The following is a 27,951-nucleotide window of genomic DNA, read 5'->3' as shown; positions in this document are numbered from 1 at the left end:
AAGGAGTCACAAGTTGTTGCCTAGGCAGAGTGGGATAGGGGGAAGGGGCAGAGTTTGAGGCTGGGAAAGGGATTTTACAGATTACAATTTTACAATACAAATTGCAGTTACAATTGTACAAACTGGTTTTACAAATTGATTTAGACCCCAGGTACCCCATCACTATTACTGGGGCAGTTACTCTTACGTCATTCAGAAACTTGTGGGGTGATAGATGCAGAGCTGGAAGGGACCTCAGAGTTCAATTTCCTTATTTTACATGTTAGGAACTTGCCCAAGACTACACATGTAAATGTCTGAGGTGAGATCAAACCCAGATCTTCTGATTCCAGTGTCCGTGTTCTTTCCAGTTTATCAGCGTTCTAAGGATAGAGCTAGAAATGATTGGAGCTTTGTCTGATCCTCTTGTTTTACAGATGACTAAACTTGAGGTTTCAGGGAAGGGACATAAGTCACTCAAGGTCATTCAGCTAGTTAGGCTTAAAGCATTGACTTACACCCAACCCCCTTGACCCCTAACTCTATTCTTTCCACCGCATCATACTGGACTGTGTCAAATCTAACCACTCCTCTTTTTTTTAAAACAAACTTTTTTTTTTTTGCTGGGGGGGGGGAGGGAAGTGAGTTGCCAAGGGTCGTACACAAAGTAAGTGTTAAGTGTCTGAGGCTGGATTTGAACTCGGGTCTTCCTGACTCCAGGGCCAGTGCTCTATTTACTGTGGCACCTAGCCACGCTGACTCCTTTTTTTTTAAACAGATAATCTTAGAAACCACATCCCACTTGATTGGATGATGAGTTTTTTAGTTTTATTCTGCAACACTTGTGAATGACTTTTACATTTTGGAATGTCAGTCTTTCACCCCTATATCCCAGTGAATAAAGCATGGGTTGGTTTTATTTTCCCCAAGTGAACCAATCTGTAGTTCAATTCAACAAACATCTATAGGAGTTTTAAGAAAATATTGACTTGGCAGTTTGTTAAAAAAAAGTTACAATCTAAGTGAATTCATGCCTTAGGAGAACTATAGCATCAGTCTCATCTCAGAATTAAAATTTTAACTTTTGGGTGAGTTGTATAAGCAGAAACAGATCAGTTTGATAGAAAAAAGTATCTCCTGCTTCTGCTTGTGGCTGGGATAGTTTAGATCAGCACTTCCCACCACCAGCCCATGCCTTTGTTCCCGGTATCATCAGCTGTGTTATGTGGCGAATGGACTCATGTAAGCAAGTAGTGAAGACTTTTTTTTTTTGCCATATAGTGGAATTTTTTGCTCTGAGTTGACCTACCTGTCAGTATTTTTTTCCTTAAAAAGTAAATCATCCCCCTACCAGGTATAAAATCAGGTATTATTTTTTAAAGTATTTAAATCTCTCTCAGTTTAACTGAAATTTTTCAGTGGCTTTGGGAAAATTTTAAAAGGTGATCTCCAAGGTTCTTTCTGGTTCTAAATCCTGTAAATCAAAAGGATAATCAATTAGCATCAAGTGGGAAGGGTGAACTTCAGGACATTAAGACAAACTTGGTCTTATACAAGGGTATTCTGGAGCCAGCTCATGCTAGAACTGACTGTTACATTTTCAGTATGAGCGCTTAAAATTGATTGTTATTGTTCAGTCATTTTTAGTTCGTCTGACTCTTTGTGACCCCAGTTGGGTTACCCCATTCTTGGGAGAGATGCTGGAGTGGTTTGCCATTTCCTTCTCCAGCTTATTTTACAGATGAGGAAACTGAGGCAAACAGAATTAAATGATTTACCCAAGGTTACACAACTAGTAAGTGTCTGAAACCAGATTTGACCTCAATAAGATGAGTCTTCCTGACTCCAGGCCTGGCACTCTATCCACTATACTCCCTGGCTGCCCATATACCATGCTGAAATAAGCAAATGCCATAGATAAGGGCTTATTGTATTCTTTTGTTGATTATGTAGACTTAAAGAGATGGAGAAAATGTTAATTAATAATGCAGGTTAAATTTTAAAATGAACACTTTTTTCAAGAGCTGATTGTTAAACAATTGCCAGAGTACCTCTAGCCTTATCTCTCTATACCCATTTATTCCTTGATTAAAAATACCCATCTCAGGCATTCCCTTCCCTCCCTACCACATACACACTGTTTAGACATAACCCCTTGTGAGCTAAATTCTTCTTTATCTGAACCAGATTTATTAATATATTGTATGTCTTCTTCTACATGTGGGTCTTTGGGTCTATGTTACTTGATTTAGAAATGGGTAGATACAAATGCTATTATGAAGTAATTTTCTTTTTTTCCTTCAGGTATTGCTAGAAGCACAAAAAGAGTTGTTAGACTACAAAGGACTTGGAATTAGTGTTCTCGGTAAGATTCCTGTATTTTGTGAGACTTTTCAGATTTGAAACTTGCATCTAACTAGAAACAATCTTGTTTTTCCATACTTAAAGATGTATTGTTGCTGGGATCTTTTATTTGTGTGTGTTTATCAGAGTTTCTTCTACTTTTTCCTATTTCCCACAGAAATGAGCCATAGATCGTCTGATTTTGCTAAAATTATAAACACAACAGAGAATCTGGTACGGGAATTGCTGTAAGTTTTATTTTTAAACACTGAACTATGTTAATATTGTTTAATATATTACACATACTTTGTGATTTCTTTTTCCTGTTCTCAGCCTTGTAGGGTTTTTGGGGGGTAGTTTTAATTTTATATTTCTTTTTATGAAGGAAGGGAGTTGGAACTACATTGCAGAGAGCCGCGGTTGAACAATATTTTGTTTATTTTCAGATAGGGACCTATATTTTCATGAATTAATAGAATAATTACTTAACAATATTGATACTTAATAATTAAACTTTCCTGAAATCTCAAGTCATATTGGAAAAAGTAATTTGGTTTAAAACTGATTTTATAGAAAAAAAAATCATTCACACCTTAATCACTTATAAAATGCTGGTCTGTTTTTGGTGTTCTGAAGATTTCTGATGCCATGGAGATTTTTTGTCCTTCAGCAGATTGTTTAAAGAGAGATAATATGTATACATGCAGTCATTGATCTTCTGGTATATTTTTAACCTGCCAAGGTGAAGAGGAATGTTGTAATATTTTATGTAGTATAGTGAAACCACTGTGTTTCTCTGGTGAATAGAGGATGAGAGGCATTTGCTTCCTGTGTATGAACAAGGGACACCCAATGGGAGCTAGTATAACCACACTGATCATATAAGAAGGTGATTTTACAATGCAGGTTTTATTCTGTTTAGTATGATAGAATTATAAAGCAGGATGGGCTTTAGAAATCCTCTGTCTTAGCTCCCTCATTTTACAGAGGAGGAAATAGAGGGAAAGGGACCCAGTGTTTAAAGTCACAGAAAAGACAACAGCTATGTAAAGTCACAGAAAGGTCTTAGAGCTCATTCTCTCAAAACTTGGTTCAGTGTCTTTTTAATTTCATGCATCACATATAAACACTCTATTAGTGAGTCAGTAAAAGTCCCCCAGCCCCATGTTGCTTTGGATTTAAATGTTACCTCTGCTTTGATACAGAAATATTCCTGACAACTACAAGGTGATTTTTGTGCAAGGAGGTGGAACTGGCCAGTTCAGTGCTATCCCTTTAAACTTGATTGGACTCAAAGAAGGAAGGTGTGCTGATTATGTAGTGACCGGAGCTTGGTCTGCCAAGGCAGCTGAAGAGGCCAAAAAGTTTGCTACTGTTAACATCATTCATCCCAAACTTGAGAGTTATACAAGTAAGTGAATGGGGTTGAGTTCAGTGCAGAAAAGTACAGAAAAACTTTACATCACAAGTTGCTTCTGGCCAGGGGTTCTTTCATGTTTTAGGACAACCCAGGGATTTTTAATTCCTTCTCCTCATTATCAGTTACATTTTCATTAAATTCTGATGGGGCAGTGAGCCCAATAAAACTTCCTAAATATAGTTGAAGGACAGCATCTGCTTATTGAGAATTATTCCATCCTGTGAGAGATGGGTGCAAAGTATTCTTTAGGATGGTGATTATTATTATTTAGGGTGGAAATTATTCTAAAATATCAGGATAGTATAATTTGTGTATGGAATGTTTTGTAATAAAGTTCTGACTGCATAAATATAAGTGATTCCAATGGAGAAATTAACTGTCTTAAGAAACTGATGTGCCTGCATAGGAAGCTTATTATCCAGCTCAGATTTTAAAAATAAATGAATGGAAAATGGAAAGAAGTTAAGTAGGATGATTGTAAAATATTAGAACAGCCTTATAGGAATGGCAAGAATGCTAAAGCCTAAAATGCCTTGAGGCTTTCTGTGAATTCAAAAGTCTTACCAGTTCTGCCCTCTCTGTGTGCTTGTTTATTTACGTATTGTCCTCTCCATTGGAATATGGGACTGTTTTTGCCGTTCTTTGTATCTCTTTTATAAATTTGCCTCTTTGCCATATGAGGGGTGACATGTACTTTGGAAAGAGTATTAACTCATTGTCTAGCCCATAGGTAGGGCCTAATAAATGCTGATTGACTGACTAAGTCATGCCTCCCCTCAGATGTTGTGGGAGGTAGATAGGCATAATTACACTTATTGTGCTGAAGGATTCTAGGGTCTCTTCTCCACCAAAGAAGCAAAAAAACCCCAAAACCTATGAACCAGTAAAATAAAAATGGAATCCTACCTTGAATCTTTTTTTTTTTTAATGCTAGATATTCCTGATCCAAGTACATGGAATCTCAACCCAGATGCATCTTATGTGTATTACTGTGCAAATGAGACTGTCCATGGTGTGGAATTTGATTTTGTACCTGATGTCAAAGGCGCAGTCCTGGTCTGTGACATGTCCTCCAACTTCTTATCCAAGCCAGTGGATGTTTCTAAGGTATAGTACAAAACAATACCATATTTGGGATACCCAGTGTCCTCATTTTTTCCCTTTTCTTTTTTCCTTCCTCCTTTTTTTTCTCTTTCTCTCCTTTTCTCTTTCTTTTTCTTCTCTTCTTTTTTCTCCTTTCCTTCTTTTCTTTTTCTTTTTAAAGACAAAGTCTTCCTGTCTCACCCAGACTGGAAAGTTCAAAGGCTACTCACCTACTCATGACCAATCCAGTACTGATTGACAAAGGAGCTTGTTTCTGTCTCTGTTTCTGACCTGGGCCGGTTTGTCTATTCCTTAACCATACTGGTGGCATGGAGCCAGTGACCTTTCCAGTTTTCTGAGGGTACACAAAGCATGCCATTTTTCTGTGAGGGGAAATGAAAAAAAAACATATATAGGCCTATATGCCATAGGCATTTATTTGTTGGGGAGGAGGAGAGAGCACAGGGAGAATATTAGAGCATTATCAAAAGAGATGAAGCCTCTTTATGATACTGTGAGAAAAAGGTGTGATCTTGACCCCCAGGGGATTTTGCCCATCTTGTGCTTTTGCACACCTCCATATTGTCAAATTAAAAAAAAAATACCATGCCCTGTGTTTTGTCACAAATATCCCAGAAACAATTTAATTTAATGCTATTCTCTAATGTCATCATTTCTAGCCTTGAGAAGGAGATATCCTGAACTAACATAGTTCCCTCATGTCCTTAGATATGTCTATCCTGAGATGCTTTAAGGTAACATTTATAGGAACCTTGAAAAAGTGAAGATTGTAGTGTGTTAAAATACAGTTTTGGGCTAGCATTCCCGAATTATGATCATTCAATTCTTATTGCATGGACCTTTCCTTTCAAAGATTAAAAGGTTCCTTCTCTCACCCATTTCTTAACCCTGAATGCAAAAGAGGATGTTACCCTTAGATGGTGAGTAACTTCAGATGTCATAACTTCTAGGGGATCAGGACACAATGAATGACCTTAACTAGATAATAGTTAAATTTGGTTTTCATCCATATTCCATTTCCCCATTAGATTTTGTTCTTCCTACTTTTTTATGGTGTAGAGTCTAGAAAGGGTTTCAGACTGAAGAAATATTATTTCTTAATATAATATTTTCAGTTAAACTGAAAAGGTGATTTTTAAAAAGTGCTTTGACAGCATTTAGAGCAGGGCCCCACTGCATGGCTGAAAGCAGTGGACATGGTGAGGCTTCGGGGTAGATACTAAGGAGGCTGCTTATATTCCATCCACACCTGGGTAGATGTATAGCTTGTGCTTTCATGGAAAATAAGGAAAATCAGTCTTTCTTTTTTTTTTTTTTGGAAGGGTGTCTCACCTGGGAATATAGTATCATTCACTTCAGGTGAAGTCTTTTATATTGTGCCTCGCTTTGACACAAGATAAGATTTCATCTTCACTTATCTCTAGTTTCCACTTGATGTGAAGCCAAGGTAATATACCACACATATGAGCGTGGCCCTAAGTGAAAGGAAGATAAAGCTGACTTGTCCTCTTCTGAATACAATAGCCATGAACTTATTGCACTTTCTTTGGTTTACCGGGAACAATAGATGTCAAGAATATTTTATTGCTTTGAGGCAAAGATAAAGAGCAGAAATGTATAATATGTGGAATCTGTTAATATAATTGCCCCATGTTAAAGAAAATCTTTATCTGATTGAATTCAACAAATGTTTATTAAGTGCCACTTATGGAAACCTGGTAAAAAAAAATGTTGTGTTCTCTCCAGAATGCACAGTTGGATGGAGGGAAAATATAAATGCCAGTAAATATAATAGCTGATAAAATAGGGTAAATACAGCAAAAGAAAAATCTAAATCTAGACAAAGTGCTGTTAAAAAACATCAGTGGCAAAGTGGTGTTTTGAAAGGGGTATTAAATGTTAAATCAGAGGACCTGGGTTCAAATCCTGCCTTTAACACTACTTTTGTGACCTTGGGCAAGTCATTACATTTCTCTGTATCTCAGTTTTCTCATCTGTAAAATATGAGGGCATTGGACTAGATGGCCTTTGATGTCTCTTCAGATCTTTGGCCCATGGTCTGACTCTAGGATGAAAAAATATATAATTTTTATTTACATATATTTATGAATATATATTTATAATTAATCTGAGTTCACTTGTATGGTTACTTATTATCTGTTGAAAAAGAAGCACATAGGCCTCTGAAATTTGCCCTATATTTATTTTCTGATAATTGGTTTCTTGTCATTTATAGATATAATTTGGAAACAAATACATATCAATGAAAAGGGGGTTCAGAAGTTTACATGACTGTATGAATCATGATCGAACAAGGAGAGGCCACCTAGGCTTAGTGAATGGAGTATCAGACTTGGAATGAGAAGACCTAGATTAAAATCCTGCTTCAGACACTTCCTTTCTGTTTGATTTTCCCAGGGACCTGTGTTCCCATCTTCCATTGCATGACCTCTTAAAACTGCCTCTTTTTTTTTTTAAGTTTGGTGTGATTTTTGCTGGTGCTCAGAAGAATGTTGGCTCTGCTGGGGTCACCGTGGTGATAGTGCGGGAAGACTTGCTGGGATTTGCGCTGAAAGAATGCCCATCTGTGTTAGACTACAAAGTCCAAGCTGGGAATAGCTCTTTATATAACACTCCTCCGTGCTTCAGGTAATTATAGTGACTGTTTTAAGGGGACTCTGGGGACTATATTTTAAAAAATGAACATGGAAATGCCTTTTTTTAAGGAAGGAAATATTTTTGTTGGCTAATGACCTCATAGCCCCAGGTCCTTTTGTTAATGACTCCTCCCTCAGTCCCTCTCCTTTTCTCTTTCTTAGCCCTCTTCTTGATTCTTTATTTGCCACTGGCAAGCATTCACTATTAACCTACAATTTGTCCAAGGCCTCACAGCTGTGATTTGCATTTAAAATAACTTTTTTGTTCCCCTTCCTTTTAAAAATTACATTAATATATATTTATGGAATAAAACAAGCATTGCTATAACAGTACAATATTTGCAATGAAACTGCAGATCTCCTTGTACAGATATGTACATGCTATTCCTTTCAAATATACAACAAAATTATTATGTTTTTTTTCCCTCATTTTTTCTGCCCTCCCCATGCACTTCATTAACCATTTCATTTTTGTGAAGGACTTGAAAAGTCTGAGCCTCCTACCCTTTTCTTCTTTTCCCCCCACCCTGAGCTGCTGAAAACTGGCAGCTCTGTGGAGTAAAGCTGTTGGCTTCAGAATGTGATTTTGCTTTTTTAGATAAATCTGCAGGAGACTCTTCATCTAAGTGTCAAACTAGCTGAATGAGAGCTCACACAGTGGCACCATTCAGAAGCAGTTTTTCAACTTTTCAACTCTGTGCTCCAGGGTTTCTCCTTATGGAAATCTCCTGGCGCTCAGGATTTATTAACTACCCACCAGTCTCCAGAAGGCCTGGTAGGAGAGAGGAAAAGAAAGATTTAGGTCCTTAATGTGTGGATGGCTGGATTTATTCTTTCATTCTGAAATGTTTTCATTTATTAATAAAATGGATAAAAGCAATGTTACCTCTCAGAGAAATGAGGAAGCAGTGAGAAGAAAGGTCCTCAGGGCAGATTTCTTCTGTCTTAAACGATTCAGTGGTAGATGCTGCATAATCAGTCATAAACACCTGCTATGTTCTAGGCTCCACGTTAGCTGCTGGTGATATAAATACAGTGACTTTGTATTCCTGCTTATAACGGGCTTTCATTTTAATAAAGGCAATAGCAACTACATATATAAATATATGCAGAATAAATGGAAAATAGTTAAATACATCGTAGTTTGGGAGAGACGTCACTCAGGAAAAGTTTTAGCCAGAGCATGGCTAGCTAAAAGCAGTGAATAGATTCTCCCTCAACACTTAAATCTGTCTCTCTGTAACTTCTTGCTATGGGTACTAGTTTTTGCCTTCTTTGAGCTTTATAGAATGTTTAATTCTTCTTTGATATAATAGCCTTGAGACAGTCAAAGAAAACTGTCATGGCCCCCTAAATTTCCTTTTGTCTTGTTCCCAAGTCTGTGGTCTCTACTTGTACTTCTTATAGAATACTTTTTTATATGGTGGTTGTTCCCTTCTGGCTGAACTCCAGTCATTTTGGTTTCCAGAAATAGGTATACTCTTCCATGTGTCATCTTGCTAACATAGGATATAGTAGGTCTCCTTCCACTTTTCTGGATGTTATGCTTTTGTTAAAGAAAACCCAAGATAGTATCAGCATTTTTGGCAGCCACAACACCTTGCAGATTCATTGAGCCTACGGCCAAATTAAACTCTTAAGTTTTTTTTTTTTGCTTTTTGGAGGGCAATTGGGAAATTTATGTAACAGATTTTATATTTATCTGTATTAAATTTCTTCTTGTTAGATTTATCCGAGTCTATCAATATTTAGGGAGCATGATTCAGTCCTAAAGTTTATTGATTATCCTCCATAATTCTATGATATCAGCAAATTTTGTGAACCTATTTTTTTTTGTCTTAGTCATGAGTAATAAAAGTGTTGAATCTGACAAGCAAACTTTGTTACATGTATTGTTGGCATTTAGATTATATCTATAATCTCATGCTTCTGATGGACTGTCTTATTGAAATCCCACTGATAAGGGAAATTAGATTAGTTTGCAAAGATTTGTTCTGTAGGGCCCATATTGATGTATAGCTAGCATTGCTTACTTTTTAAGTGGCCACAAAACATTTCATTAATCTGTACTATCCAGAATCTACCTTTTCTTGAAAAGTAGGATATTAGATATAAACAAGACTTTTGATACCTTTCTTATTTCTTCACAATCTTTGAAGACTATGGGCTCAGAAGTAACATTTGCAAAATCTTTCATGATAATGCTTGTGATAGTATTCATTTGGACCGAGAGATTTGAATTTCTTTAAAGCCACTGTCACAGGATTTAGACCCAGAAGGAAATTTAGAAGTCATTTAATGCAAGAACTCTTAACCTTTTCTTTGTACTGTTTGGCAGTTTGGTGAAGCCTATGGACTCCTTCTCAAACAAATGTTTTTAAGTTTAGACTGGGATAAATCTAACAATTATTTTAATTATTCACATTTGTAAAGTTAAATGTTATTTACATTTAGAAAGTTAAAAACAAGAAAATCAGTTATATTGAAGTATAGTTATCAATATATTTTTTAAAAAATCCAGAAGACAAATTCATGGCCTTCAGATTAAGAATCCCTGATTTAGTCTAATCTTTATATTTTACTAATAGGGAAATGGACACAGAGAAGGGAGTGACTTGATGAAGGTCCCATAGGAAGTAAACCGACCTGCTACTATTGCCTGATCTATTTCAGTTTTCCCTTAATCATGTTTATTCTACCCATTTCAGTCTTAAGATAATTTTGCTTTATAGAGATCATATAGTTTGCACCTTCTCATCTGTTATTAGTATTATTCCATTTTTTCCAAGCACTATATTTCTTCTTTATCCTTCTTAAAAAACCTTTTTTTGGGGTTATTCTGATCTCCTTTTTCTGTAGTCTCAGTTTAAGATTTTGCTTTTGATATTCTTAAAGGTCTATGCCACCAAGTAGCACTCATCCTTTTTTATAAGCCTTCCTCATCTTTTTATACATGTCCTTTAAAAGTCTGAGCCTATCACATTAAGCAAGCAACTAGGTTGTTTTTTTTTTTAGTGGCTTCTGTTATTTTCTCATTACGTTAATTGGAGATTGTATCATCAGAATTTCATTTCTGAGAGTCTACCATCCATCCCTCTTAATCTCTTATTTCCTTAAGACGTACCTTTTCTTTTAAAATTTGTCGCGTGGTAGCCATCAACAAAAACAAAATTTCAGCTAAAATAAAAAATGACCATCTGTAAAACTATTGTTTACAAATTTCAAAAAGTGTAAATCAACTTTAATGAAACAGTAACAGAAATGTCACTTTCCTCCCTCGCCCTGGAACATTTTTCTTCTTTATTGTTTTCAGTTTTTGTTGCTTTTCTTATTTTATGTAGGCCTGGCCCAGACTCCATTTTTCTAATTCTGTTTTTAAAATTTTATTCTGAACAAGCCTTACCATCCCCCTATGAAACCTGAGTATTTCAATATACATCTGCTTTTATTCCCCATCACTTTATCTAAAAGTCTTTTTCTTCATATGTATTTCCTCATTCATAGTTGTCATTTTTAGGGTGTAGCAACCTTACATTATATTCATAGGGTCATAGATAACTTGCTCAGCCATTCCCTAAAGTGTGATTTTCTAGGGTTTTTTTTGTAATTAAAAAAAATTTTGTGGATATTTTATATTAATAGATCTCAGATTCCTTCCCCCTCATTTTTAATAACATTCTCATTATAGGATCACTAAATGAAAGGACGTAATTGGTTTTGGAACACTTACTGCTTGTTGTTATATGACTTTACCCCAAAATTAGTACCATTCTTTTCATTTTTGAACTCTAAAGTCTGATATTATGTCTGTGTCTGATAGGAATTCTTCGGAGATCATAGATGAGGCACTTTTTTCTGGGGTTCCTGGAAGATCCTTTCACATCACTGATCAGTTCCTCCTGGTTGGTCACAATTAAATGCATAATGGAAGTTCTTTCATATGTATTTCCTCCACCTTCAAAGAGACTGAAACTCTTTGGTGTATTTCCCAAGAACAAACTTCTGTGGGAAATTATTTCTGACTAGATTAGTTTTTATTTTATTTTAAATTTTATTTTTATTACATCTTTTCATTTTTATTAATTTTTTTTTGCTTTTGATAGAACAAAGTAAGGGCCTTCCTCTACAAATGCAAATGGATGACTGATCAGAAGTTTAGGTGATCTCAGAGAGTTGCCTTGAATCACAGAGCCACTATTTTAAAAAGTGATTTTTTTTCTTGGTTGAGTTTACAATCTAGTCAGGATTTCTGGATGATTTATTCAGTGTTTCCATGATATAAAACAGTTGGGATATGTACAATATAACCTTGAAACATTTGGAGTTTGGAATATTTTAGGTTTATTTTTTATCTACATAACTAATATTATGACATAAACCCTTTTTGAGTATAGTTTTTATCCTTATTGAAAATGTTTCTCAAGTGTGTGAGTATACTTTCTTGTCTTAAGAGAATATAGTATAGTGAACATAATTATATATTTGTCAGTTAGGACTATCAGATCTAATAAGCATTTCAGTTGGGGGCTGCTTTTTTTTTTATCATTAGTGAAAACCTTCTCATGTTAGTGTTTGGATTGAATGTATATCAATTTCTTAGGATATTCTGTGAAAGTTGTTTTGTGTGTGTTTCCCCTTCTGAAAGTAGAATATAGGAAAATTATATTCCAGTTAATTGAATTTTCTACTATAATTCACCTGAACTGTCTAGAGGGGTATCTTAAATATTTTAATTATTTGTATTTATAAAGTTAAAAGTTAGATTATTCACATTTAGAAAGCAAATAGATGAATAGTCAAGGCTTAATGGGGAAATGAAAAAGGGATGTATAATTAAGTTTTATTCCCTAATCATTTTGAGATAAGAGTTGTTATAAACATGGAAAATTAAAGGACATTCTTTATCATCACATAAAACAATGTAGCCTTTGAAAAGATGAAAGGCCTTTGATTAGTTTGTTTTTTAGGTAATCAAAATAGAATGTCAGGAGGTGTAGCAGCAAGCACCCCAGCATCCCCAGGGTGGCTGCCAACACAGGTTCTTACATCTGCTTTGCTAAAGGAAAGCAACTCAAAATGGGTTAACAAGCTTACTTTAATCAGTGAAATATGTATCATTTACCTAGTTCAGGGGAAAAAGGTCAGCACCCCGAACTTCAGAGTATACAGACAGAATTATCAAGACAGAGAAACAGATCAAGTAGACAGGTTTCCAAACTGTCCAACCATTACATCCATACCAAATCAACATCTGGGTTTTTCAAAGCCTGGGGGCTCTCAACAACGGCTTCCCAGAGTCTCATCTGATCAAATCACAGAACACTTCTCAAAGTGAGCCCCAAAGCAAAGCCTCAGATCAGGGATTATATAGCCTTCTCCTGGGTCAGAGAATGTAACCACCCTCTTGACCCACTGCCCAATCACACAGCATCAAGGTGTGCGCATTCCTGAAAACCAAGCCTTCTGCCACAGGCTCCAATGTGACCACATTCAGCCTATTAGGAGGCAGAGTATATTTTCAAATCACGGAAGGTTCTCAGGGTCTCTTAAGCCTATCAAGGGGCCCAGGGGCAGGGAAGATCTTTAAATTTGCATTTCCATTGCAGGAGGCTTTGAATATATGTGTATGTATGTGTGTGTATTATATACATATACATATACATGTATGTATATATTAATGTTGCAGTGGATAAATGGCCTTCAAATATTTAATCAGTAGCCATGGGAAATGAATGGACTTTCATGCTGTATGTCTGGGCTCTGGATTAAAATAAAGGATCTCATTCTGATATTTTTTTTTTTTAAGCAATCGGGGTTAAGTAACTTGCTCTCAAGGTTACATGGCCAGTTATTTCTGGGTGTGGTGCTAAGTATCTGAGCCCAGATTTGATCCAGGTCATCCCGACACTGGAGCCAGTGCTCTTACTTGCTGAGCCACCTGGCCACCCCTCATTCTGATATTATTTAACCCATTTGTGCTCAGTTCTAGGCAGAGACCAGCGCTGTCTTAAATCCACATATCCAAAGACAGTTTAGGTTTTCTAAGAAATCAGGTGAAGGGTATAAGATTGTTTTAACTTGGGAAATTGGTGAGCATAGTTAAAGTTTTTCAAAATTTCCACTCCAAATTTATAACATGTTTACTCTGCAAAGAATTACCTCAGGGCGGCCAGGTGGCTCAGCGAGTAAGAGCACTGGCTCCAGTGTCGGGATGACCTGGATCAAATCCAGGCTGAGATACTCAGCACCACACCCAGAAATAACTGGCCATGTAACCTTGAGCAAGTTACTTAAACCCAATTGCTTTTAAAAAATTAAAAAAAAAAAGAATTACCTCAGATGAGAATTGGATCCAGATAGAATCTACCTGCTAAGAAAAATCCAAAGATTATATGAACTTGAGTATACAATACTTTTCACATATCTAAACAGTTGGAGAAATATTCATTGTTCATGGGTAGACTGAGCCAATATAATAAAAATAACAATGTTGCCTAAGTTAATTTATTTATCCAGTTCCATGCCAATAAAACTACCAAAGAATTATAGAGCAAGAAAAAAATAGTATCAAAATTAATCTGGAAGAACAAAAGGTCAAGAATATCAAGGAGATCAGTGTAAAAAAATGTAAAAGAAGGTAGCTTAGCTGTACCAGATCTCAAACTATATTGTAAAGAGGTAATCATCAAAACAATCTGGTATTGGCTAAGAAATAGAGTAGTGAATGAGTGGAATAGATTAGGTACACAGTACACAGTAGTAAATGACTATAGTAGAAATACTACCTCTCCCTCCTTCTCCCAGGACATTCCTCTTTCTCACCCTTCACCTGTTTTGTTTTGTTTCTTTAGAGATCATCCCATCATATTCAATTCATTAGTTTTTTTGCTTTTTTGGAGGGGGGAAGGTAGGGCAATTGGGGTTAAGTGACTTGCCCAAGGTCACACGGCTAGTAAATGTTAAATGTCTGAGGCCGGATTTGAACTAAGGTCCTACTGACTCCAGGGGTGGTGCTCTATTCACTGTGCCACCTAGCCATCCCCATCATATTCAATTCATACTCATCTGCTCTCTCTCTATATTTATGTGTGTGTATATGTATATGTGTGTGTATGTGTTCCTTCTAAATTCCTTAATAATGAGAAAGTTCTTAGGAGTTACAAATATGATCTTCCTATGTAGGAATGTAAACAATTTAACTTAATTGAATTCTTTATGATTTCTATTTTCTGCTTTCCTTTCTTCTTGACTTCTCTTGAGTCTTGTATTTGAAAGTCAGATTTTCTATTTAACTCTGGTCTTTTCATCCAGAATTCTTGAAAACCCTCTGTTTTATTGAATGTCAATTTTTTTGCCTGATGGATTATGCCCAGTGTTGCTGAGAAGGTGAATTTTTGGTTGCAATCCAAGGCTCTTCATCCTCTGGAATATCATATTCTAAGCCCTCTCTGATCCTTTAATGTAGAAGCTGTTAAATCTTGTGTTATCCTGACTGTGGCTCCATGATATTTAGGTATTTCTCTCTGGCTCCTTACAATAGTTTCTCCTTGAACTCAGGAATTTGGCTGTGATGTTCCTGGGAGTTTTCATTTTTAGATCTCTTTCAGGAGGTGAACAGTGGATTCTTTCAATTTCTATTTTACCCTCATGTTCTAAAATATGAAGGCAGTTTACCTTGATAATTTCCTGAAAGATGATGCCTAGTCTCTCTCTCTTTTTTTTTTTTATCATGTCTTTCAGGTAGTTCAATAATTCTTAAAATAACTCTCCTGAATCTGTTTTCCAGGTCAGTTGTTTTTCCAATGAAATATTGTACATTTTCTTCAATTTTTTCATTCTTTTGATTTTGTTTTATTGATTCTTGATGTCTCATGGGGTCATTAGCTTCCACTTGCCCAATTTTGACTTTTAAAGAATTATTTTCTTTATTGAGCTTTTGTACTTCCTTTTCCATTTGGTCAATTCTGTTTTTTAAGGAGTTCTTTTCATTGGATTTTTGTGCCTCTTTTATCATTTATCCTATTCTATTTTTAATGTTATTTTCTTTAGTATTTTTTGTGCCTCTTTTAGCAAACTATTGACTCTTTTTTTGTGATTTTCTTGCACCACTCTAATTTCTTTTCCCAGTTTTTCCTTTACCTCTCTTATTTGAGTTTTAAAATCCTTTTTGAGCCCTTCCAGGAATTCTTTTTGGGCCTGAGACCAATTCACATTCTTCCTTGAGGCTTTGGATATAGAAATGTTGACTTTGTTGTCTTCTTCTGAATTTATGTTTTGAGCTTCCCTGTCATCATAGTAACTGCCCATGGTCACATTTTGTTGTTGTTTGCTCAATTTCCAGTCTATTTTTTTTTTTTTTACTTTTAACTTTATATCAAAGTTGTTCTCTGCTCCCAGGGTAGAGGGGACACTGTCCCAAGCTTCAAGCTTTTTATGAAGCTGTTTTCAGAGCTAGTTGGGGGGGGGAGGGGAGGTCTATAAGCTTTCAATTCTTCCTAGGTGGTATGACCTATGGAGAGGTGTATTTGCTTCTCTTCTGGCCTGTGCTCTGGTCTTTGAGTAACCACAAGCACTCTTCTGCTCTGGAATTGTAACCAGAGTCCCTCCTCCCTTGTGGCCACAAGCTCTGCTGCGCTAGGGCTCTGCTTCCCCCTGGGAATGCCACCCAGAGCTATGGCCTAGATCTGAGTACGGATAATGCAACAGGGCCCTTCATCCAGTGCCAGCAAAGAGACTCCTGCAATTTCCTTCTGACCAGTTGTCTGAGCCCCTTCCTGTCTGTGAGCTGGAAGTTCCAGAAGCAGCTGCTGCAGCAGCTGATTCTGTCTCCCCCAAGGCTTGCTGCTGGTTTACTGTGGCCTGTGCTGGACTGCACGCCACACTGACCCCTGTGTGACAGACTTTTCCTGCTGACCTTCTGAGTTGTCTTGGGCTAGGAAATTGTTTCACCCCGCGCTTTTGTAGGCCCTGCTACTCCATAATTTGTTTAGAGGCATTATTTAAAGTTTTTTGGAGGGAAATTCAAGAGAGCTCAGGCAAGTCCCTGCCTTTTCTCCACCAGCTTGCCCACCTCCCACCCCCACCCACCCCAGCAGGGTAACTTTTCTGTCATCTCAACCAAGATGGGAAGGAGGCCATTTCAGGGAAAGAACATTAAGTCAAATTCTATTTAGAGAGAACTTGTGATTATCTCCTAGATATTTCTATGTAATAACGTAGATTATGTTAGGACAAAAATCCCAAGGTGAAACAGGGAAAAGGAAGTGTTTGTTTCCAAGGTACCAGTTCTATAACCATACTTCCTAGGAATGTGCTGAGTACAATAATTCTCAGCTGTCGCTGGGAGGACCATGTAACTGAATCACAAAGTTCTAAATTCATTTGGTTTGCTGAGTTAACATAATCAGTCATCAAAGCACTCGTGGAGAAATTCCCAGAACTTGTAGGATTATTTGTGAAGAACTTAAGGTGGTGGAATGACATTAGTATTGTATGTATATATAATGTCTTGTTGTTATTATTAATTATCCTTAATGTACAGTATATAAAAATGTGAGACTTTTAGTTGATACTGTGATTTTTAAATAGTTCTAAAAATCCAATTCTACTTTGAGTAGTATGAGGATGAACAAGTCAATTGAAAGGCCCCAGGCATTTTTGCAGGCCTACATGCTAACCTTGTTAAAGATGATATTGAAGCAGTTTAGGGCAGTTGATTTGCAAATGGGGTTTTAAGGTTGATAACATAATATGTGTAAAAAGAAAATAATGAACCTTGAAGTTAATAATAATTATCTCTTAAGCTTTTTATAATACTTATCTCATTAGATCTTTACAATAGTCTTCTGACAAAGGTAGTGCTCACATTATTATTCCTGGGTTTAGTGATAAGAAAACTTGAGGCATTAAATGATTGTGTAAGGCTCAGTAGCTGGTGAGTTGTGAAGCTGACACTTGAAACCAGGCTTTCTACTCTATATCCCAGGTTCTTTCCACTTAATTAAGCTAAGAGGACCTTTAAGTTGTTGAAATGGTATTAGGGAGATTTGGGGTCAGATTATAAAACATTTTTGGACTATATGTTATAAGGCTTTTATCATCTCTTGACCCCAAGACATGTAAATGTACATGGTCCTAAGATGTTTATGTAGCCCTGGAACATTTGAAATGTTGTAAGACTCCCAGGAACTAGGAGTGCATTAGGAGCAAGGTTGCAGAGACTAGGATTCCTCCCTGAGAATCTTGTCTTTAGTACATTGTAATCTTATGGTTCTCAGAGGACTTGTCTTCTTGTCCTAGTCACAGATGGGCTGTGATGATGAGCTAGGTCTGGGCCAGCTCTGTCTTGAATCCATGTCCCCAAATAAGGCTCAGGTCCCCTAAGAAAGCAGGTGGGGGTGTAAGGTGGTTTTAAATATGGAAGCACCTGAAACTCAGATTACCTCTTACCCCATTCTTACTATCTTGTTCTGCCAAGGGGCCTGGTCTGACCCTTGTGCTTGGAATATACTCTTCTCTCAGCCTTAACTTTGACTCTTAGAATCCATAGTTTCTTTCAAGGTTTAGCCAAAGGTTATATCCTTTTACATGAAGCCTTTCCTGATTTCCTACCCTCTCCCTGCCAAATTGCTAGTGCCTTTTCCATCTATATTTTTCTATAATATATACATACACACATATATAGTTATGTGTATATGTACGTGATATACATGTGTGTTATTGTCCCCTACAGAATGGAAGACCCTTGGGGTCAAGGATGGTTACACTTTTGTCTTTGTACTCTCCATACCTAGCACTTACTTGGTGAGTCCTTAATAAATGCTTGTTGAGCACCGGCCCTGGAGTCAGGAGGACCTGGGTTCAGATCCGGCCTCAGACACTTAACACGAAAAATAGCTGTGTGACCTTGGGCAAGTCACTTACCCCCAATTGCCCTCCAAAAAGCAAAAAAAAATGCTTGTTGATTGATTGACAGACCAGTTAGTAGATATAATAATTTCCGCTAAAGCTTTCAGAAGGAAATATCCAAAAGATACCACCAGGAGAAATACAGTGTGGAGGTAGAAGAGTGCATTGTTTGTAGCCAGATTTCATCTTCTAAAAACATCGTTGTTGATGGATGATAACACTAATATCTCACATTTACATAACTTTTGACAAGTAGAGCTGATCCTTTCTGAGTGGTGGACTGAGTGTTTTGAGGGACTGGGCCAGATTTCCTTTGTGTCTGAAGAAATGAGTGGATTAAAGGTCTAAATTGTCCAGGTACACAGGTGACTTGATCACAGCAATGAATTCACAGTGTTCTTTTACATATTTTATTGACAGCAACCTTATGAGGTGGACACTCTTGTCATTACACCTGACTACCTGGGACTTACACCCTATAGCCATTGGGAATCCTTTTAGGATTTAGAATGAGTTGGTTTTTTTACATAGAGGTCAAGTACCACCATCCCAGATCTACTGAAGAGAATGTGGCTATGAATAGCTGAACTTCACTGCATTCTCCCTCTGTCTGTCTCCCTAAAACAACTTGGCTTTCTCCCACTGTCTTTAAGAACAAACTGCAAAATAGTAGTATGCCACTTCTCTCTTTGTTTAAAAAAAAAAGGCTTTGCAAGATTAGAGTGGATCTCTGGAGATGCTTCTTCAACTACCACTCCTGTAGATGTTTGAAATGCCATTGCTTTTGTTCTCTATTCTATAAACCTGCTTCTGTACCAGGGTCCAAAAGGCCTAGAAATGCCTTAAAGTCAAGAGACCTGGGTGTGAATCCTGGTTCCTAGATGGGTAACCATTGGCAAGCCTCAGTTTTTGTATCTGTAAACTTGGGACAATGGTATTTGTGCTGTCTGTTACAAGGTTGTTGTAAAGAAAGGACTTTTAGTAAAACTTTGAGTCCCATAAGGCTCAAATTATTATTATTATTATTAATAGCAGTAGTAGTAGTGGTGTTGGTGGTGATAGTAGTAGTATTTCTAGGTCTTTAAAGCAGTGGGAAGTAAATAAGATGTCTAAGCCTGATCAGTGATTCCTGCTATGCCACCTGCATGTGTCCTTTTTTGCTTATCATAACTAAACTAAATATCTTCTTTTGTAACTATTTCAGCATCTATGTCATGGGCTTGGTCCTGGAATGGATTAAGAACAATGGTGGTGCTACAGCTATGGAGAAACTTAGCCTCATCAAATCTCAAATGATTTATGATATCATTGATGAATCCCAAGGATTCTATGTGTAAGTTGATATGATCTCCTTTTGTGTTTCTTGTTAATTTAAAAGTGTATGTATGTGATACTGCATCATTCATTTGATGTTCATGTCATCACTGGCATTAATGTCATTAATGACAAGCATTTTTTAATTAAGTGCCCACAATCCTCTGGGGGAAAAAAGGACTAATCACTTCCTTCCTAGACTTCCTGGAATATTAGAAAATCACCCTTGTCATGTTGTTTAGCTCTCTTGCTGCTTGAAGCTCTTTAATTTCTACCCGAGGTGAGCATTAGAATTTTTGCTATTTTTCAGTGTTCAGAGGATTTTTTCCCCTTAAAATAAAAAGAATTCATTAAATTCTCCTACCTATCTTAATTCCTATGTTTGGCAGAAGATGCCTTTGCAAATAAGTGATTTTGTGGTAAGTCAGCTTTCATACTGGGAAAGAAAAGGAGGAAGCCATGTACACAACCTACCTATTCAAATGAGATTTATTGAATGACTTTTTTTTCTGGCCAACAGGACCCTACTCCAGGATGGCTGGAGACAGTTGTTGTTTAGTCATGACTGACTCTTCATGACCCTGTGTGGGGTTTTCTTGGCAAAGATACTGAAGTGATTTGCCATTTCCTTCTCCAGTGGATTAAAGCAAACAGAAGTTAAGGGACTGCCCTGGGTCACAGAGCTAGTGCGTGTCTGAGGACAGATTTGGCCATCATGTCTTCCTGATTCCAGGTCTAGAATTCCTTCCAATGAGCCACTTATCTGCCTCCAAGGCAAACTGAGGTTAAGTGACTTCCTTGCCCACAGTCACACAACCAGTGAGTATCCAGATCCAGATTTGAACTCAGGTCTTCCTGACTCCACTGGTCCACCTAGCTGCCCTCTCCTTGCCATCTAGGTTGGAGATAGGGGATAGTATCACTCTCCACGTTTGTATCAGACCAACATATGGGAAGGAAAGTGGAAGCTCCAGAAATGGTTTCTCAGCTTTCCTCTTTTGTACAGGAAAGATCCCATCTCTAATGTGTGTTACTGATGAAGTGTGTTACTAATTTTCCTCAACTTCCTAGGGATTCTGTGGAAGAGAGTGATAGGGAAGCAAGGTGTTAATCTGTTACATCCAAGAAAAAATCCATGTTTTGTGTACTTTGTAATTGGTTCATGGTCTGAGGAAGGGAGAAAGAGAAGTGAGGGAGAGCCTGATTTAGTCCAAGCCAGGACTGACATTTAACTTGTTCACATGGAGATTAGGAGATTTATCTCTCATGGCCTTGACTAGATTCTGTGAAATGTTCCCAGCCTCCAGAGGCTTGTTCTTATACATTGGTGGCCATGATCTTATAAGATGCCGTGGCAAAACCAATGATGGGAGAGGGGCAGTACCCCCGGTTTAGGGTACAGACAGCTGATACTAAGGCACAGAAGAAAATGTTCTGTTGAGGAACAAAATAGGCCACTTTTGGCTGCACATAGATTACATGAAGGGGATTAATGAAGAATGAACCTGAAAAGGTAAGGAGAAGCTGGAGCCAGGTTACAAAAAGCTTTAAATGTGAAACAAGAGGACTTTCTTACTATGCTGTAATGGGAATGAGGCTAACACGCCCACTTTTCCTTCAGCCATAGCATCAGACAGGAAGCATCACCTATTTAAGAGTAAAATATCACTAAAATTTTTTGAAAGGAAGATTATGTAATTTAAATTGATAATTGCATTTGAACATCTTGTCATTTTAAAACATTTTCTTGGGTTCCATTGCCAGCAAGCAAAAGTAATCAGCGAACCAGATACTTGTTAACATACCAGCGAATGGATTTTTTTTTCTGGTATCCCAAACCACTATAGTTGGATTGGATTAAAGGGCATTTTTAATAGAGCTTTTTCTTCCCCTCGTCACTAATGCCACACTGCTTTCAAGTGCTTGAAGTAATAATGAATGAATAAACAAATGAAGCAGTATTTAATAAGGGCTTACTATATATCAAGAACTGTGTTCTAGGCAGTTGGGATGCAAATAGAAAAAGTGAGGCAATTTACACACTCAAGGGGCTCATTCTTTAACTGGGAAAGATAATGCATAAAAAAGTAGCAGTCAATGTCGGGGTCAATGTCATGGCAAGGCCCAGGGGTCTTTAGGGCACAGCATCCAGTAAGATGGCAGTGCCCAGCAATTAGAAGGGCATCCCACCAGGGCAGATGGTAAGGCCCAAAATACCTTAGGATGCAGTGACAGAGTAGTTGGCGAGGCCTGGTGGTTTTCCATCTGTTCAGAAGGACTATTCCTAGCTCGTCCTTAGCAGCCGTGTTACTTTTTCTTCCCAGCTACCCTAGATGGGGTCTTGGTGGCCTGGGGGACAAAGGGATTAGGACTGGGAAAATAGGTATCAGTTTTATCTTTTATTATGTAGTCATCACTGTTGTTCTGTAGAGTATCCTCTTTGCTATTATTGTCCTCAAATGGATCTATGATCTCAGAAACATGGATATGACTGCCAGTGTTATAGATCATAACCCATCCGTTCTGGGCCCTCCCATGCTACTCTTGTCCAAACCCTCTCTTTAGTTCACTGTAGGGCATGGACTCAAGGATCTGGGAGTCTACCTTAATTATCTGTGGATGATGATGATGATGATGATGATGATGATGATTTATTTATGGGGCTTGAAGCCATAAAGTCAGTTTTCCAACTTTATGTTTAATGTATCATTAGGATTAATTCATGTATGGGTTCTCTAGTTTGTAATAACAGTATCATAAAATTCTATGACTTTAAGATTTACAAAGCACTTTTAGCATAACAATGCCATGAGGTAGTTAATTCAAATAGAATTATTCCTCCAAGCCCAGAAAGGTTAAGGGACATATCCAGGCTTCTATGAAGGCTAGTAAGGATCAGAAGGTAGGCCAGTTGGGGTTAAGTGACTTGCCCAAGGTCATATGCCTAGTTTTTTGTGTTAAGTGTCTGAGGCCAGATTTGAACTCAGGTCCTCCTGACTCCAGGGCCAGTGCTCTGTTCACTGTGCCACCTAGCCACCCCAATGACTATCCTTTTTTTAAATGCCCATCACCATGCTAGGTACTATGGAAGAATTAAAAAACATGAGATTTAATTGCTGTCCTTAAAAGGTTTATAGTCATGAAATTATAGATTTAGATCTGGGAGGGACCTTAAAGGTCATTTGCTCCATCCCTCTCATTTTACAAATAGGAAACCTAGGGCTAGGAAATGGCAGAGCCATTTTGTCTGGTCATTAAGTCCATTGTTTGAGAATCTGCCATTTTTTTCCATAGTGCCCCATTAACAGGCCCGTACAAGATAGTATATTATCAGATTTTGGAATGTGTGGAACTGATTTAGGAGTTTAGAATTAGGGAAAAATTGTTGTGTCTTAGAGCAAACAGAAGATTTTATGATGAAGGTAGAAAATGAGCTGGGTCTTGAAGGATTAGAATTCCAGGAAGCCAATATAGCAAAGTAAAACTAGAGAAATAGGAATACTAAACCTAGCACATGTTGGGGACAGAAGGTTAGGAGTCTAAGGTGGAAAGTCCATGATGGGAATTGTAGTAGGTAAGATTGATAAGATCTCTAGCCATACCAATACTCCCCTTCTGCCTCCCCCAGGGCCTGATGCTGGGTGATCATCCTAGGCATTCAACAGCCTGGACTTGTCCCTCCAAAGGCTACTAGACAAATATAGTTGCTAGAAACTTTTAGTGATGAGGCATAGTTAGAAGCAGGAATCTGGGATTTACCATCATCCTTACTACCTTTGTATACATCTATAGCTGTGCTCTGGCTAAATGGAAAAAGCTGGGCTCTTGGAATGATGCAGCCTACAATTTTACTCCCATTATATACTGAGACCTTTCTGTATTTTTTTGCAGCCGGGCCTGGGGAAACCATCTGGGAATATAAAGGTTTTAATCCCCTTACCCTTGGATTTGCCTCCTGGTAGTAACCTTATGTAAGGAACACAGTGCTCTTGATGATAATTGAACCATTGACCTAATCCAATCATGGCATAGTTCTCTGAAACTTCCCCATGGTTCTTATCTTGAAACCTATTCTACTCTTGTTTCCCAGTCCCTTTGAATTCTCCCCTGTGTTCTCTTCCTAACCAGTATTATGCACACAAATACATACATACATATACATATAAATTTTTTCCATTAAGAACCTTTTCCCCAGATTAAAAAATGCTACTAGAATGGTTCTTATTTCTAAATGCTGATTTTAGAAACCCCTGATTTCATTCCAATAACGTCATTAAACCTTTTTAATTTCAAAACATTTTGTTCTTTTTGTGGAAAACAACTTTCTCCAATGGCAATACTTCCTATATTCCCCTCTTCTCTGTTGTCTTGTTGGACTTCCCTCTTATGTATAAATTTTTGTTTTGTTTTTTTGGAGGGCAATTAGGGTTAAGTGACTTGCCCAAGGTCACACAGCTAATTTTTGTGTTAATTCTCTGAGGCTGGATTTGAACTCAGGTTCTCCTGCTTCCAGGGCTGGTGCTGTATTCACTGCACCACCTAGACGCCCCTTACATATAATTTTTTAAGGAAATGGACAATTAAAAGGGAAAAAAAAAACAACAAAAAATGTATTTCTAAATACATGAGCATATGGTCAAAACTTGAATGTAAAGGGACTAGGGAATGATTCTGGGAAAAGGCAGACATCTTGGGAAAAGGTAGAAAAGATGAAATTTTAAAAGAATAGATGGAGCTAAAGGGGAGGGAAACTTCTGAGTACCCTTTTTTCCCATGATTCACTTTGACAGTTATACCGCAGCTAGGACATTCATGCTCAGGTAGACAGTTGTCAATTCAAGGGTATATGGGACAGTTTTGTACTGAGAGCTCTGTCCCCTCCCATTCAGGTTTTTGTACCTATAAACAAGCTATATGTCCTAGGCTTCATGTAAACTATTGGCATTTTTTTCTAAATTTCTAAGTACTCCTGTCCCAAGAAATCCCATTTATAACATTAATAATAAATAACTGTTGACACTTTGTGTCCTTTGTCTCATTGTGACATCACAGCAACCTTGTGATATTAGTGCTATAGGCATCATTATTATCATTTTACAAATGAGAAAACAGACTCAGAAGTTAAGTGACTTGCCTAGGGTTACACAATCATTAACCACAAAGTAGGATTCAAAGTAGGATCTTTCTGAATGCAAATTCACCACTCAGTCTCCTATGCCATATTATATTAAAAAAATATTCTTGAAGAATTATTCTTCTGACAAAAACAGATTGCTGTTGTTGATGTCACCTTAAAATGGCCAGTGCTTAACTTCTTGGCAGCTCCCCAGTGTTTTCCCAGCATCTACCAAGAGCTGTTCTGAAATTTTCTCTTTTCTCTCTGTCTTGGAGACAATACAGGTAATCTAACCCCCAAGAGAAGGATGGATAAAATGTGCTTCAACCCAGAGGTTGAAAATCAGATTTTTGGATAAGATAAGTTACTTTCCAGGTGCAATCAACATCTCCTCTTGCTACTGATTTTTTTGTTTAGGAACTAGGGGTGATGGATGTTGACTGGGAAGCATAGTTCTTAGGGAGTTCATCAAGGAAAAGAATGCCCAGTTAGACCATTATTTCGTAACATTGGTTCATGGACCAGAATAGAGGCTCTCTCGTATGCCCATGACGCCCTTGAGTCTTTTCTCCCTTCCAGTTCAAATAGCTCAAACTGTTACAAGGCATTTTTATAGGAATTCTGAGTACCAAATCTTCCATTTTGTCTTCACAATACTTTTTCTGCACCTCTGCCAGACTCTTGCCCAGAATCATGGAACCAGAACCTAGAACATAGCAGGAACTATGTGAAAGGTCTGTTTCCCAAACCTAAATTACAATTGTACTAATGTTATATTGTGAAGCCTTCTCTCAGGAATCAGTTTTTGAAAATTATTGCTATCTCTTGTTTTTACATCACTTATAATTCCCGATAGATTCCTCTTCTGCCATCCAAGAGGAAATCTCTTAAAAAACAGAAAAAAATAAAAATAAAAAAAACAGTGCAAGTCTGACACACATATAAATGTCAGATTTTTTCACTATTCATGTTCTATATGTATGTGTATATGAGACATGAAATATATAGTATACATATAGATAGGATATATAAAATGTATATATACAAATTATACTATAATATTTCTAATATAATATATTCAAATGTACTATAATTCACACACAGACACATGTATATATAGTGTATATAGTATGTGTAGTGTATATAGTATAGTACCCCCTACCCATAGTCTCCCACCTCTGCAAAAAAAGCAAGACAAGGTGCTATCTCATATTCAGAGATCACTTGAAGGAACTGCAAATGTTTATCTCCTAGAAGAAGAGACCTGGCAAGAGTTGCATCACTGCTGTCTTTAGTGTTTAAAGGTTTGCCATATGGAAAAGGAATTAGACTTATTATTCACGTATCCAGAGTTTAGAAGTAGAACTAGAAAGCATAAATGATGTCAACTCAGTGTAACTAAGAACTTAACAGTCACAGTAGTCCAGAAATGGAATTGATGATCTTGGTAGGTAGTGAATTCCCCATTACTAATAGTGTAGTATATGGGACAATCTCGTCCTGAGACCTCTGTCCCCTTAGAATATCCCCTCCCATTCAGGGTTTAGTACCTATAAACAGTGTTATTCTTAGAATGATGTAGCCTATAATTTTAGCCCCATTATATGGGGCTAAAATTGGGGTCATCCAGTATTCTCAAGAGGATTCATATTTTTGTCAGGGGTCAGATTAAGTAACTCCTCAAGTCATTTCTAATGTTCACATTCTTTGAACGTAGGGTTCACTCCAGTGTCTCTTTGTTTCTTGAGACATTCTTCCCTTAGAATGGAAGTTAGCATTGGATGGATGTACTCACTATATAACCCTTGACAGTTTTTCCTTATACCTTCTTCTATAATTCTGGGGGAGTTTCATTGAGGAAAAGGATTCCCAGTTAGGCCATTATTTGTAGATTTTCCAGTGAACTTGGCAGTCATTAGTAGGAGGGAATGATGTGCACTCAAGGGCGTGATTGCTATGAGTTCATCTCACTGCCTCGTTCAAATAGTCCAGAACGGTCCCAAGCCATTAGAGGAATGCTGAGTGCCAAATTTCCTATTTTCTGATTCTCACCTTCTGAAGGCACTATGAATTCCGTATCCTTTTCCACTATAAATTCCCCTGGGATGCTGCTTTCTCTTTACACCTACCTCCTACTGATATAACATTGATATTCCAGGGGGTTTAAGCACTTATTCAGAGATGAATGGAACTCCTTGGCATCAGCTCTTGGGAGTTTTATGAGACACAGACATACCAGTACAAGTTAGTTAGGGAAGTACATTGAGAGCTTGAGCAGGAAAAGTTACTGAAGTGGGTAAAAAGTACTTATGGAAGCCAAGAGAACGAGCCCTACCTGAACTAGACAGATAGATGTACCCAACTTTGTGCTGCTGCCATATTGAGGGCTTTTTTTCTTTTGTTTTTGCTGGTCACACACCTAAAGGACAGTGTCTGAGTCAAACTCTTCCCTTTAGTGGGGTCATAGGATTACAGATTTTAGGCTGGAAATGACCTCTGAGGTCATCATATCCAACCACCTCATTTTCCAGATGAGGAAACTTAGGTTTAGAGGTTTTCAGAGACTTAAGTACCCAGGTCATACATGCATAAGTCCCAAGTCTTTTGTTTTGGTCTTTACAAGGGAAGAAACAGTATCAAGTAGAGTCTGTGTTTAGAATTTTTGTTATGGCTGTCAAACTTCCCCACTCCCACCCCACCCAATTCTGTCCCTTTAGGCCATTATAGCTCTTTCAGGAAGTAGCATCTTTCCTCATAAATCCTCTGGAGTCCTGATTGGTCTTAAATCGATCAGGGTTCTTCAATCTTCCAAAGCTAGTTCTGGCGTTGTTTCTGTACAAGCGGTTCTCCTGGTTCTGCTCACTCTTCTCTGCATCAGTTCATACATTTCTTCCCAGGTTTATATAATTTTTCATGGTGAAATAGTGTTCTGTTACGTTCACGTACTGTAGTTTGTTCAGCCATTCTAAATTGATAGGCATCCTGTTAGCTCTCCAATTCTTTGTTGCTACAAAAAGAGCTGTTATAAATATTTTCATACATATGGGTCCTTTTCTCTTTCTTTGGTCTTTTTTTGGAGTACAGGGGGTGCCTGGAAGAGCAATCTTCAA

General features: G+C 37.5%; 1 protein-coding gene across 1 annotated transcript in view; it reads left to right on the top strand.

Moving 5' to 3' along the window:
- The window catches only part of PSAT1 (phosphoserine aminotransferase 1), a 40,430-nt gene that overhangs the window by 4,119 nt on the left and 8,360 nt on the right, over positions 1-27,951 (top strand). The window contains exons 2-7 of the mRNA XM_069105521.1: positions 2,284-2,344; positions 2,501-2,570; positions 3,528-3,733; positions 4,677-4,849; positions 7,326-7,495; positions 19,616-19,744. Coding sequence (XP_068961622.1) covers positions 2,284-2,344; positions 2,501-2,570; positions 3,528-3,733; positions 4,677-4,849; positions 7,326-7,495; positions 19,616-19,744 — 809 coding nt within the window. The remainder of the gene's footprint in view (positions 1-2,283; positions 2,345-2,500; positions 2,571-3,527; positions 3,734-4,676; positions 4,850-7,325; positions 7,496-19,615; positions 19,745-27,951) is intronic.

The sequence above is a fragment of the Petaurus breviceps genome, unplaced genomic scaffold (genome assembly GCF_028583685.1).
Source record: "Petaurus breviceps papuanus isolate PSGF00001 unplaced genomic scaffold, PetGlider_PUasm1.0 138, whole genome shotgun sequence".
Lineage (NCBI taxonomy): Eukaryota > Metazoa > Chordata > Mammalia > Diprotodontia > Petauridae > Petaurus > Petaurus breviceps.
Note: the sequence above shows the minus strand (reverse complement) of the source record. Positions and strands in the feature narration are given on the sequence as shown.